The 14755-nt window shown below is 38.8% G+C and overlaps 1 protein-coding gene and 1 non-coding gene across 4 annotated transcripts in view; both read left to right on the top strand.

Moving 5' to 3' along the window:
• Nucleotides 1-14755, top strand: part of TMEM131 (transmembrane protein 131) — a 236839-nt gene that overhangs the window by 71542 nt on the left and 150542 nt on the right. For all 3 annotated transcript variants that reach the window (XM_055378492.2, XM_004031466.5, XM_055378493.2), the window contains one exon: nt 13569-13609. In XM_055378492.2, coding sequence (XP_055234467.1) covers nt 13569-13609 — 41 coding nt within the window. The remainder of the gene's footprint in view (nt 1-13568; nt 13610-14755) is intronic.
• Nucleotides 9172-9231, top strand: LOC115933622 (U7 small nuclear RNA). Its single transcript, XR_004069489.1, has one exon. It is a non-coding gene; the product is annotated as a U7 small nuclear RNA (small nuclear RNA).

Genomic DNA, 14755 nt, shown 5'->3' with positions numbered 1-14755 from the left:
AGCAGGTGGTGGGTGAACAAGTGAACATTACCTCCTGAGCTCAGCCTCCTGTCAGATCAGTGGTGGCATTAGATTCTCATAGGAGTGCAAACCCTATTGTGAACTGCACATGAGAGATCTAGGTTGTGCGCGTGCCTTAGGAGAATCTAACTAGTGCCTGATGATTTCAGGTGGAACAGTTTTATTCTGAAACCATCCCGCTAACCCCCCATCCATGGAAAAATTGTCTTCCATGAAACCAGTCCCTGGTGCCAGAAAGGTTGGGGACCACTGTCATAGAGTATGTGTATCTTCCATTTTAATAGATAATGCATATAGTTTTCCAAAGTGGTTGTTTTAGTTTGCAAACCTGTCATCAGGAATTCCTCTGCAACAACTTTGTAAAGTGTTTTCTTCCTTCCCTCCTTCTGTTCTGGAGAATGGCTAATGATCTGTAATTTCCATTTTATTTTCATTTCCCTGATTTCTCGTAAAGCTGAGCAACTTTTCATGTTTACTTGACCATTTGGATATCTTCCTTTGTGACATCCGTTAAGTCTTTTACCCATTTTGCTGTTGGTTTGCATGTCTTTTTTCCCATTGTTTTGTAGAGGTTCTTTATAAGTTCTGAATACAAGATCTTTCCTGGAGCCGTAACCTCACACCAGTAACAAAAATCAGTTCCATTACATGAGTTCTTTATTGGTTACGTATATTGAAAATAGCTTCTCTCACTGGATGGATTGCCCTTTTGGCTTATGTAATGGTGAGTTTTAGTGAACAGAAATTCTTAATTTTAATGAAGTTCAGTCTGTCAGTATTTTCCATTATGGTTAATACTTTTTATTTTGTGTCTTGTTCAATGTTTTTCTATCCCAAGGTCATGAAGATATTCTCCTGTATTCTAGAATTTTACTGTTTTGCCTTTCACAGTTAGCTCAAATTCCGTCTGGAATAAATTTTTGTTATTGATGTGAGATCAAGATTTTATTCCTTGTATTTGATTGTCTCAGCATCCTTTATTGACTATTTCCCAATGTTTTCTTTCCCTAGTATTTGTCAGTGACACTTTATTCATAAATCAAGTGTCCATATATGTGTGAGCCTGTTTCTGGGCACTGTATTGGATTTCTTTGGCTTATTTGTCTATCCTTAATACCAGGGTCACCGTTTTAATGACTATAGTTTTTAAAGTTTTGATATTTGGTAGAACAAATCCTGACACTTTGTTATTCTTCTCAGTAATGTCTTGGTTATTCTCAGTTCTTTGCCTTCCATATGTATCTTTTCAATTAGCTTTACACACACACACACACACACACACACACACACACACACACACAATCAGGATTTCTTATTAGCGTCACTCAGAATCTGAAAATCAATTTGGCAAGAATTAAAAATCTTTCAGAATTTTCAGTATTCAGTCTGACAGTCTGAGACAGTATATTTTTCAGCTTATTTAGGTCTTCTTTATCTCATAATTTTATATTCTGCATAAAGATCTTGAACATCTTTCGACAGATTTATTTCTGGGGCTTTGGTATTTTTTAATACTATTGTAAGTGACATCTTTTCAAAATGTTCGCTTTTTGTCATTATTAGGTTGAAGCATATTGCTGATGCCCGGCCTTTACTGATCTATGAAAGTGGCAATTTCATACGACTCAACATAAAATGTAGAAATGTGGTTGCTTTTAATATATTTACTGTGTATCCTGAAAACTTGCTAAATTACTTATTGATTCTAATAACTTAGCTCTAGATGCTTTTGAACAACCTCCATAAACTATCATCTGAGCTTGATGACATTTATTCAGTTTGACACTCAAAATCAACTGTCACACATTCTACCTTTTCTTTTTCTTACCTTAACTTTACTAGCTACAGCCAGTATGATGTTAATTCAGTGCTATTTAGTGTAGTCCTCTTTGACACTTTCCTCATCTCAGAAATACAACATTCAGTATTTCACGGTTAGAAACGATTTTTTCTTCACTGCCCCCTTTGCCACCCCCACCCAAGATAGCCTTTATCACATGTCAGTTTGAGTTCTCAACAAGATCCTGAGACAGAATTAGGAGTGCAAGAGATTGAGGGCTACTGCCTGTGAAAAATAAGCTAAAGAAAGCAGAATTGGGCAAGGAGAGTCTCAGACTGTGATGCAGAATCTCGGCCAACCCAGTGGGGAGCTCTGGAGCAAAGATTGCCCATTGGAAGCATCCTGCACTGGGTAGAGTTGGCCAGGCCCTAGTATACCTGCTGTGCTCATTCATTGTCTGGGAGGAGCCCAAGAAGAACGTGGCCTTACCTCAAATGCCACAGTTGATCCCAGAGGATATAGGTGGAGGCTGGTAGCCAACAGTGTTTTTCACAACTCAATGCCAAGTTCTTCCTTGTAGGGAGATCTGAGCTGTTCATAGAAAAAATATTGGAAATCAAAGCCAGGCTGGGCGCAGTAGTTCATGCCTGTAATCCCAGTACTTTGGGAGGCTAAGGCGGGTGGATCACTTGAGGTCAGGAGTTCGAGACAAGCCTGACCGATATGGTGAAACCCTGTCTCTACTAAAAATACAAAAGTAGCCAGGCATGGTGGCACATGCCTGTAATCCCAGCTACTCAGGAGGCTAAGGCAGGAGTATCGCTTGAACCCGGGAGACGGAGGTTGCAGTGAGCCGAGATCGTGCCATTGCACTCCGGCCTGGGCAACAAAGGTGAAACTCCATTTCAAAAAAAGAAAAGTCAAAGCCAAAGAGATACATTCTAAAAGCAACTAGAGAAAAAGAGAGACCTTCAAAGAAGGTAGAATTAGCCTGACAGCTGACTTATAGACTGAAACAGTGAGAGGCAAAAATAATATATAATAAAATTTACTGAAAAAATTTGCCAAACGAGAATTCTATACCCAATGAAAATATCCTTTACAAATGAAAGTGAAATAGACATTTTAAAATAGATAAGAATGGAGAGAATTTGTCACCAGAAAATTTGTGCCAAAGGAAATAATACAGTCTTTAGGCTGAAGGTAAATGATTTTAGAAGCTCAGAAACGCAAAGGAATAAAGAACATTAAAAATGTTTAAGTGTGTGGATAACTAAATGAATGTATACTCTGTAGAACAATAATAATAATGTTTTGACTAATGCATTGTGGCAGAACATTTTGGTACCAGTAAGGCTAAATCTTATGAAGCTTGACGACTTCTACCTGGGTCTGTCAGTTTTGGAACGTTTCTTTTGGGAAGTGAATCACCGTGATGTGAGAAACTGAAGCCACATGGAAAGGCCACATGTAGTCTTCTGGTCAGCAGTCCCAGCTGAGCTCCCAACTGACAGCCAGCATCACTTTCCCATCACGTGAATGAGCCATCTTAGACAACCAACACATTTGAACTTTCAGATAAATGCTGCCTGAAATCACATGTAACTGCAATACAAAAGAGACTTTAAGTGAGAATAAATTGTTGTTTTAAGCCGCTAAACCTTAGACTGGTTTATTATGCAGCAGTAGATAACCAGAATGCTTGATATCATATCAGACTTGGTTGGTCTGTGTTCAGTTTTCTTCCACTGCTTCAGAAATGCCTTTTTGCATTTGGTTTGTCCAAAACAGGATCGAGACAAGGTCTACACATTGCATTTGGTTGCTATGTCTCCTAAGTCTCCTTTATGCTATTTCCCCCACCCGCCTTTTTTTTTTTTTTTTGTTGTTGTTGTTGTTGTTGTTAATGAAATTGGCTCATTTGTCTGTGGGATTTCCTACATTCTCAGTTTGGTTATTTTCATCCTCTTGGTGTTATTTAACATTCACTTATGGTGTGAATTTTCTGTAAACTGTTAGCTAAATCTAGAGTCTTGATTAGGTTTAAATTCATTTGTTTTTCTTGGCAAGAAGATTTTATAGCTAGTTGTGCAGTAATCTGGTCTTTGTCTCTGGTCCTGGAGATGCTCTAAATCTTGGAATTTGCTCAATAATAAGAGTGTCTTTGTTATTCATGAGTCCCTTGGATCACATCTGAGTTTATACCTAATGAGAATACTCAAGATGGGAGTTGGTCATCAGAAAAACCAACCATGTTGGCCGGGCGCAGTGGATCACACCTGTAATCCCAACACTTTGGGAGGCTGAGGCCGGTGGATCGCCTGTGGTCAGGAGTTCGAGACCAGTGTGACCAACATGGTGAAAACCCGTCTCTACTAAAAATACAAAAATTAGCCAGGCATGGTGGCATGCGCCTGTAGTCCCAGCTACTCGGGAGGCTGACACAGAATTGCTTGAACCCGGGAGGCGGAGGTTGTAGTGAGCCGAGATCGTGCCACTGCACTCCAGCCTCAGTGACAGAGCAAGATTCCGTCTCAAGAAAAAAGAAAAAAAACCAATCATGTGATTAGAGGGTTGGGCTTTGAGCCAACCCACCCTCCTCTAGGGAAGCTGGAATGTGAGTTGGGTCACATGGTGGTCAGTGATTGAATCAGCCATACCTACCTGATGAAACTCTGGATACTGAAGCTTGCTAGAACCTGCTGGGAGGTAATTGAATCATGGCGGCGGTTACTCCCATGCTGTTCTTGTGATTGTGAGTTCTCATGAGATCTGGTGGTTTTATAAGGGGCTTTTTGCCCTTTGCTCAGCACTTCTTGCTGCTGCCATGTGAAGAAGAATATGTTTGCTTCCCCTTCCGCCATGATTGTTAGTTTTCTGAGGCGTCCCAAGCCCTGCAGAACTGTGAGTCAGTTAAACCTCTTTTCTTTATGAATTAATTACCCAGTCTTGGGTATGTCTTTATTAGCAGTGTGAGAACAGACTAATGCAGATGGTTAGCATCAGAATTGTACTGCGGTTCACTAGTGGGACTGTACGTTGTCTGTATTTTTCTTGAGGAGATGCTATGCCAGATTGCCTTAGATTTTTAGGTCACAGATTTTCTTATGTAGGGACTTAATGATTCTGGAAATAAGATATTGTGGCATTATTTCTGTTGATCTAAGCCAGATGTTGGCAAACTTTTTCGGTAAAGGGCCAGATATTAACTACTTCAGGGTTTGTGTCCCGAATGGTCTCTATCACAGCTATTCAACTTTGGTCATCGTAGTGTGAAAGCTGCCGTAACAGTATGTGAGAAATGGGCATAAAATTTTATTTGCAAAAGCTGGCAGAAGACTGGATTTGGCTCATGGGCTAATAGATTACCAACTTCTTTTCTAAATTGTCTTGGAAATGGGCTTTAATGTTCTCCCAGGAGAAAAGGAAATGGAGAAGGAGCTGTGATTTTGACTTGTAAGGAGGCCTAGAAGTACTCATCTTTTGTTTTAAATTAAAGGACTTCTATTATAAAAGAAATATAAGCTTGTAGAAAATTTGAAAAATGTGAAAAAATAATAAATATAAGTAATATTTATTGGATGTTGACAAGTGTCAGGTACTCTTCTAAATTCTTAAATACATGAGATGGTATTCATTTTATGATCATTTTACAGGTGAGCATATTAAAGTGCAGGGAGTTTAACCTAACCAAATAAATGATTATTAAGTGATAAAGCTAGAATTGAAAACCAAGCATTTGACTCTGAAGCCTAAGTTTTTAACCGCTCTGCAATAGCAGGGGTCATTACCCTTGTATCCCACTACCTAAATGTACTACAAGGTAGTGCTTTTTGTTTTTTCAGTTATTTTTCTCTCTGCAAACAAAGCTAGATTTTCTCACTCTACATTATCAGTTTTACAATATTACAACTAATTTTGTACTCAAAACAGCCACTTCATGTCATGTCAAGTTGATTACCTGTGGCTGAAGAGAGAAGTGGGTGGGACACTAGAAAGCCGTCATCAGAGGCCAACAGCTCTGCAGCTCCTTGTAGTTGGCAGAATGCTGCTTTTACAGACTTTCCCCAAGGGTATTTGGCTAGTGAGGGCAGAGCTGGTGTTTGAACACAGGTTTTTATTTTCTACTTTAAATTTTGAGTCTTCTCAGAAATACCTGCTCCCCACTTCATCCCCGTTTTGATTCTCCCTTTACTACTATTTCCTGCCCTCTGTTGTGGTACAAAAAGTGGTACAAAAGAATAAATAGCGGGTTCAGAAACAGCCTTAAGGCTGGGTGCCGTGGCCCACGCCTATAATCCCAGCACTTTGGGAGGCCGAGGCAGGCGGATCATTTGAGGTCAGGAGTTTGAGACCAGCCTGACCAACATGGTGAAACTCCATCTCTACTAAAAATTAAAAAAAATTAGCTGGGCCTGCTGGCACATGCCTATAGTCCCAGCTACTTGGGAGGCTGAGGCAGGAGAATTGCTTGATCTCGTGAGGCAGAGGTTGCAGTGAGTTGAGATCACGCCACTGCATTCCAGCCTGGGCAACAGGCAAAATTTTATTTTATTAAAATAAAATAAGAAACAGCCTTAAAAACTAGGAATAAAGAATACCACAGAATACTAAAATGATATGGAAAGTCTGAATATAGAAAGATCTCACACCTTAAACAAAAACTAACTCAAAATGGATCATGGACTTAATGTAAAACTATAATAAAACCTTTAGGGAGAATAAAACTAGGAGTAAAGCTTCAGCTTACAGGGCTAGGCAAAGAGTTCTTGACACCAAAGAATTAATACCAGATGTGCAATGTATAAAGGAAAGATCGATGAATTTAAAACTTGCTCTGGGCCAGACGCAGTACCTCATGCCTGTAATTCTAGCACTTTGGGAAGCCAAGGGAAGAGGATCCGTTGAGCCCAGGAGTTTAATTAAGACCAGCTTAGGCAACATAGTGAGACCTTGTCTCTAGTAAAATAAAAAGTAAGTAAATAAAATAAATAAAAAATTGGCCGGGTGTGGTGGTGTGCACCTGTAGTCCCAGCTACTCAGGAGTCAGAAGCAGAGAATCGTTTGAGCCTGGGACTTCAAGGCTGCAGTGAGCCATGATCACACCGCTGCACTCCAGCCTGGGCAACAGAGCCAGACTGGTCTCACAAAAACAAGCAAACAAAACCTTTCTCTGCAAAAGACCATGTGAAGATGTAAAGATAAATATAGACTAGGAGAAAATATTTGCAAGTCACGTATCTGACAATGGACCTAGTTTCTGGAATATAGAAAGAACTTTCGAAACTCAATAGTATAAAAATAAAGGAAACAGGGAAAAGACATGAGCACACATTTCCCTGAAGGGGAAATACAGATGGTAAAAAGGACATGAAAACCTGTTCAACATTATTAGCCACCAGGCAATGCAAATTAAAACCCAAAACACAAAACAGTGACAACACCAAATACTGGCAAGGATGTGGAGAAACTGGATCACGCATGCATTGCTAGTGGGTATGTGAGTGATACAGCTACTCTGGAAAAAACAGTTTGGCAGTTTCGTATAAATCTAAACATGTGGTTACTATAATTGACCTACTGATTGCTCTCTTGGGGATTCTCCCAAAGAAATGAAAATTTATATTTGCACTAAAACATGTATATAAATGTTCATAGCAGCTCTGTTTATAATAGCCCCAAACTGGAAACAACCCAGATGTATTTCAGTAGATGTACTGTTAAACAGTGATACGTTCATACCATGGAATACAACTCAGCAGTAAAAAGGAATGAAGTGTTGGCACACACAACAACCTGGGTAAGTCTCCAGAGAATTAGGCTGAGTGAAAAAAGCCAACTCCAAAAGGTTACATGTGCATGATTTCATTTATATGACCTTTTTAAAATGAAAAAATTTTAGTCATGAATAATAGAGGAATGGCTGCCAGGGCTTGTGGGGGAGGGCAGGAGGAAGATGAGTGTGATTATAAAAGCGACACACTGGATTCTCAGGGTGCTGACACTGTTCTGTGTCTTGACTGGTGTTCATGAACTTACACAGCAGAGAAAATTGTGTAGAACTAAATACATGAACAAACACAAATGAAGACATACAAAACTCTGAGACCTTCTGAACAAGGCAGGTGGATCGTACCAGTGTCGCTGTGCTGCTTGTGATGTTATGCTATAGTGTTTGCAGAATGATATAGTGGGGAAACTGAGTTAAAATATAGCTCTTTTTACTATTTCTTGCAACTGCATGTGAATCTACAGTTATCTCAGTGAAAATTCATGTTAAAAATACATACACACAGAGAAGCACAGGAAGCAAAACAATTAGAAAGTCAGGAAAGACCCCATTTGTGAGTTAAAAATTCTTAAAACTCCCTCACAGATGTCATCCATTTTCACTATGAGATGATTTGCAGAGAACTTTGTGGGGGAGATTGGGTTGATAAGAAGTAGGATTACATGTTGAGATCTTCATAATCAAAAGCAGACCTCGTCCTCTACCTTCCCCCAACCCAGTCCTGGAGGAAGTATGTAATTTTGTCTCTAAAGGTGACAGAGAAGCATAGTCTCATCGCCTGCAAGGAAACTGGCTCCCAGGTATATCCCTGGGGAAAGCTGCCCAGTATGTAAGTAATACTCACATGGCGCCTGGTGTGGCTTCCTGGTACCATGGGTTTGTGTGCATGTGCTGCCTGTACCATCAAGAAGCTTCAATTCTAGGGTGTGCAGACCTTGTCTTATTTCTAAGCATCCATGCCGTGTACACAACTGCCACGTACCTCATTCTGAAGTGAATTTCATTTTATTTTTCTAACAAGATTAAATCTTCTGTTTAACAATAATGCAGTATAAAAGTATGGCCATCTTAAAATTTGTTAGCAATAATATAGCCAACTTCAGCTCATGTAAGCTAAAAGTTGGTTTTAGGCATATGCAGTTCTGTCAAGGATATGTTATTATATGAATGCAGTACTAGACCAGATCGAAGGATTTGAATTCTAACTCTTACCATTTGCTAATTTAAAACATTTAGAGGCTTAGTTTCTTTATCCATAAAATGAATTCTGTATTTATCTCCAGTGTGTTAAGAACTGCAAGGACCACTGGGAATACAAACACAGTTAAGACAGTAACACACTTTGAATTAAAAGGCAAGGAGATGTTATTACAAATGAACATCTAAATTATTGATATCTCTATAAAATTGAGGTTGTAGTACAATGTTCAGTCTTGGCCTGTGTACGTTTTGGACCAGATAATTGGTTGTAGGGTAGAAGAAAGAGTGTCCTGTGCATTACCGGGTGTTCAGCAGCAGGCCGGACTCTACACCCTTAATGTTAGTGGCCCCCTGATTTGCGACAAACAAAAATGCCTCTTAGTTCTTTAACTCTTTTAGAGTTTGTCCAGCATGTTTTTTGGTGTTAATAAAAACCCGCACACAGAGAAATGCTTCTGGACGTTGCCAAATGCCCCCAGGGAAACAAAATTGCCCTCAGTTGAGAACCACTGAGTTACAGGGATAAAATTATCAGATGTGTTCATTTTATAAAAGAATTTAATAATATTTTAAAGCATATCACATATATTTTTGCCGAGGCTGGTCTATTTGATTGGAAGAAGAGTCCATTTTCCTCCCACATATCCCCTTTTGGAGTTGGGAGTGCGTTCTGAGAGAAGCTGTGCTCAGATTATTTGGAATCTGCAGCCTAGTGAGGAGCGAGGTTGAAGCTGAAGTCCTTAAGTATGACAGAAGCATGGGTGGGAAGGTACCGAAAGACCAAAGAATTTGGGGATGGGGAGGTAGGAAAGGTGTCTCCAAACTCACATGCATATACATATTTTCCTTAACACCTGAGGTGAAAGAACACCCCTGTTATATCTTGTCTGTTCTAAAGAGATGTGGTGAAGAGAATTTGCAGTGAGTTAAGAATCACTAAAGTTTCTGTGATTCAGTGAAATTGCCTTTGAAACATTGTAGGAGTGTCTTATATTTGATAGAAGATTAAAAAAATGCATGGCATGGGCATTTTCTAGGGCTCTGAGTACTCTTAATAGACCCTTATCTCTGGATGTGAATTCATGAGGTTCAAAGGTCCCTGCCAGTCAAATGGCAAACTATGGAATTTCCCTGTCCTCTAGAGATTGCTTTACTGTCTAATGAGGTTGATCATCTTTTTCATATGGTTATTGGCCATTTATTTTTCTTTAGTGAATTGTCTTCTTGCCCTTTGCTTACATTTCAGTCACAACATTGGTTTTCCCATTTCCTTTTTTCCTTTTCACTGTCGAATTATAACAGTTTTTACGTATCTTTACATTGTAAAGTTATTAATGTTGTAATCCTTATTTGCCTGTTTTTATCCTTATTCAGTGTTTATTTTTGCCCATTCTCTGACCTTTGACATTTCTGCATTTTGTATTAAATTGTTATAGTTAGGTTCCAGTTGTTTGATGCAATCCTTTTGTCTTTATATATTGAGTTTATCTTATTTAGTCTCACTGTAGATGTGTTTAATCTTTTCCATCTGCTTTTTATGCATTCATATTGGCTTTTGTTTTGTTTTTAATCTCTTGATAATGGGGCTCAATTTTCAGATATACTTTTAAGATATGTTTATGGCTTTATTTCTCAAATTGCTTCAGAAACAAAATAGTGTCTATTGTGATCTTCCTTATTCTTATAACACTTAAGGATGTGTTGGCATGTTCTGAGATTTTTATTCTTGTTTATTACAGTTAAATGATTATTTTTCTGTTTTGTGGCATATACTTCAAAAACAATATTTATTTTCTGCTTTTCTAACTTTATTTCCACAGATCCTTTGCATTGAGTATCTGCTTATCTTTCACAAGACAGCTTCCTCATTTGTGAGTCTTCGTATGAGTAATTTCAGTGGTCAGATTCTGTCTTCATGATAATTTTTTTCTCCTCAAGAAAGTGCACATGAATGATGCACGTCCTGAGTTCCTTTTCTGTAGACTTCATGTGAGACCATAGCTTCTCATGCTCTAGAATTCTGTCATAACCATTATTGATGTATAAATGACATACAATAAACTGCATGTGTTTAAATTATGTAATTTAAAAAGTTTGGCATATTTATGTACCTGTGAAATTATTACTGCAATCAAGATAATGGGCATACGTATGACCCTTAAAAGTCTACTTGTGCCTCTTGGTAATCCCTTTACGCTCCTCATCTTTAGGCAACCACCAGTCTGCTTTCTGTCACTGTCAGGAAGTTTACATTTTAAAACACTTTATATAAATGGAGTCATACAGAATGTACTTTTTTGAGGGTCTGGGTTGTTCCACTCAGCATAATTATTTTGAGATTAATCTGTGTTGTTTTGTATATCAATAGCTTATTCTTTTTATTGCTGAGGAGTATTCCATTGTACGGATATAACACAACTCATGTGTCTGTTCACCTGGATACGTGGAAGTTTGGGCTGGTGGAAATTTGGGCTGTTCCAATACTGAGCTGTAACAAAGCTGCTACGAACATTTATGTACAAGCCATTCATTGTACGGACAAATGCTTTTGTTTCTCTTGGGCATATATCTAGGAGTGGAGTGATTTGGTCATATGGTAGGTGTATATTTAACTTTGTAAGAAATTGGCTTCAAACTATACTACAAGGCTATAGTAACCAAAACAACATGGTACTGGTACCAAAACAGGTATGTAGACCAATGGAACAGAACAAAGGCCTCAGAAATAATGACATTTATGCAGCCAACAAACATAAGAAAAAAAAACTCATCATCACTGGTCATTAGAGAAATGCAAATCAAAACCACAATGAGATACCATCTCACACCGGTTAGAATGGCAATCATTAAAAAGTCAGGAAACGACAGATGCTGGAGAGGATGTGGAGAAATAGGAATGCTTTTACATTGTTGTGGCATGTGTGAGAATTTTCTTCCTTTTTAAGACTGGATCGTATTCCCTTGTATGTATAAATCACATTTTGTTTATCTGTTCACATGTCAATGGGCATTTGGGTTGCTTCTACCCCTTAACGGTTGTGAATAATACTGCTGTGAATGTGGGTTCATGCAGTATCTTTTTGAGCCCCTGTTTTCAGTTCTTTAGGGTATATACACAGAAGTGGGATTGCGGGTCGTATGGTAATTCTATGTTTAATTTTTTTGGGAACCACAATACTGTTTTCCATAGTGGCTGCACCATTTTAATATTCACACTAACAGTGCACAAAGGTTCCAGTTTCACCACATCCTTGCCAAAGATCCTTATTTTCTTTTTAAAATTTTAAATAGTAGTCATCCAAACAGGTATGAAGTGGTATCATTGTGGTTTTGATTTGCATTTCCCTAATGGTTAGTGATGTTGAGCATCTTTTTAAGTGCCTACTGGCCATTTGTGTATTTTCTTTGGAGAAATGTTTGAGTCCTTTGCCCACCTTTTAGTTTGGTTGTTTTTCTGTTATTGAGTTGCAGGAGTTCTTGATATATTCTAGATATTAATCTCATCAGATATTTGATTTATAAATATTTTATCCCATTGCATGGGGAATAGATGTAATTTTCATAATAAAAAGTTAAAGAAATTTTTCTTTACAGAAAATAGAAGAGCTCAACCCATACCAACTCATTTACCACCCAGACTCAACGGTTATTACCATTTTGCTGTGTTTGCTTTATCCGTACACCTCCCCACACACACAAATTATTTTGCCAAGACATCTCAAAGAAAATTAAGGACACCCTTACACTTTACCTAGTACGCATCTTGAAAAAATTAGGACAGTTTTCTACATCTGCCACATTTTCTGCATAAACAGTCTCCAAAATACTATTTCAAAATAATATGGATTATTGGGAAAAAATAATGCTGTTTTTTCTCATTTTGATGTAGCAGTTCACTGATGGTATTCCTTATAGCATTGGCATTTTCTCGTACATCAATAAGAACTTCCATTTCTTCATCACCTGAACTACAGCTGTTGCCTCCAACTTCCTACTTTTTCTCATCTTCCTTATCTTTAAAACCTAAAGTAGACCAAACTTCTTCCCATGACTTCCTTACAAGGCAGAGCATTATCTGGCCTCTGCTTAGCCCTCCAGTCTCATTTTCTCCTTCTCTCCCAGCTCCAGCAGAGAGACCTGCCATCTGTTTCTTGAACATACCGACCTCTGCTCTCTATGAGGGCCTTCACATGTGCTGTTTTCTCTACCACCATCCATCCCACTGCCACACTGCTTTTTTTAATCCTTCAGGTTTTTATGTAAATATTGTCTCTTCAGACAGGCCTTCCTTCATGATGTATTTAAGTATGGCAACTATTTATTCCTGTTCACAGCACCTTTTCAATATTTTGATAATCCTATTTCAGTATATAAATATGTATTTTTTAATGACTATCTCCCTCACACACACCACCCACTGTACCTCGAGTTCCATGACAGTGGGAATCATTACCACCAGCACCTGGCAAGCAGTTAGTGAGCAGGGAACAGTCCGAGGCACAGCAGCCTCACAAAGTGATTATCAAAGGGGCTGTTCTCAGGATGTGTCGGTTTGGCACACTTTTAAAAATCCATCGCATTACTTTCTGTTACTTCATGTGTGTTTACAATTTGATCTAGTCATTGTATGTGATTTGGAGACCAGGTTTAACCTTAAAATCCAAGTGGGTATAAAATGAATGTTGAAACTAAAATAGAATATTTTGGATATTCCGTATGTCTGTAGTATAAATATTTGGCTTCAGTTTTTTAATCATTATTTTATTCCTTTTACAGACCGAGACAACACTTGGACTCAGTTCATATCAGCAGAAAAGGTAAGTATATTTAGTAAGATAATTAACATACTTTCGGTTCCTTCTGGGGGATTCCTGTGGTTCTCCCTCCTCTTTCTCCTTGCTCATTTTGGTGAAGAAGGAATAGCAAATTGTAAATCACATTATATGATTATTTCTAAGTGTTGTGTGTGGGAAACCAGGTTTAAGTTTGAATGTGCACGTCATGCAGTTGTGTAGCATGCCTCCCCTGTCGTGTACGAAGGGCTGTTACTCAGAGCTGAAACTCCCCTTGCTTTGTGAGAGGATCAGCTGTGTAACTCCTTAGAGGCTTCTCTTGTGGCTATCCCTGCTTTTGATGTACTGACCACTGCTGCCTTCAGTTACCAGGGGTCTGCCCGCAGGCCCCCAGAGAAGGATCTCAGACCTGCGAAACCCAGTCTTGTGACTTGGAGAGACCGCTTTTAAATACAGCTTCCCTATGATAACAGGGGGATGGTTTTACCTCAGGTGTTAAGGAAAATAGGTACATGCATGTGAATTTGGAGACACTTTTCCTGCCTCCTCATGACCAAATTATTTGGTCTTTTGGTACCTTCTCACATCTGTAAAGAGACATACTGTGCTGATTCTCTTTCTATATGCGGTGAAAGTCTGTTCTGGTGCCTAAAAGTGAGTGAGAGCTTTCTTTGAGGTGGATAAAACAGTCCCTCCAGCAGCTATTTTGTGTTCACTCCCAGCTCTTAATGATTGCTCCCCGGAGGACCATAGATGTAAAGGAGGTTAGCTTAGAAGATTCAGCGTAATGGTATAGTTGCTCTTCCTGCTTGCCAGAAACAACTAGCCAGGCACCAGTACCTGTTCTAGTGAGCGCCCTTTAGTAACAGTTGAACGGCTGGCAGTGGTGTCAGTAGGGCTTTCAGGTAAGGAGCCCACATCATGGATTTAAGAACCCAGTTATTTTACAGTGTGTGTTTTTAGAAGTATGTTTTATTCTGTCAGTATATTTATTCCTTAAATGACAGCAAGGCAAATTTATCCTTAAAAATTATTACTATCCACTGAAATCAGACATTTAGCTACCAAAGTGGCTATGGCAACAGAAGATGTCCCCACCCTTGCTGTCATCACTGCAGTTTCCATTCTGATGTAGCAGGAACAGGGAAGCATTTGTTCCTCCTAGGCCTT

The sequence above is a fragment of the Gorilla gorilla genome, chromosome 12 (assembly GCF_029281585.2).
Source record: "Gorilla gorilla gorilla isolate KB3781 chromosome 12, NHGRI_mGorGor1-v2.1_pri, whole genome shotgun sequence".
In the NCBI taxonomy this organism is placed as follows: Eukaryota; Metazoa; Chordata; class Mammalia; order Primates; family Hominidae; genus Gorilla; species Gorilla gorilla.
Note: the sequence above shows the minus strand (reverse complement) of the source record. Positions and strands in the feature narration are given on the sequence as shown.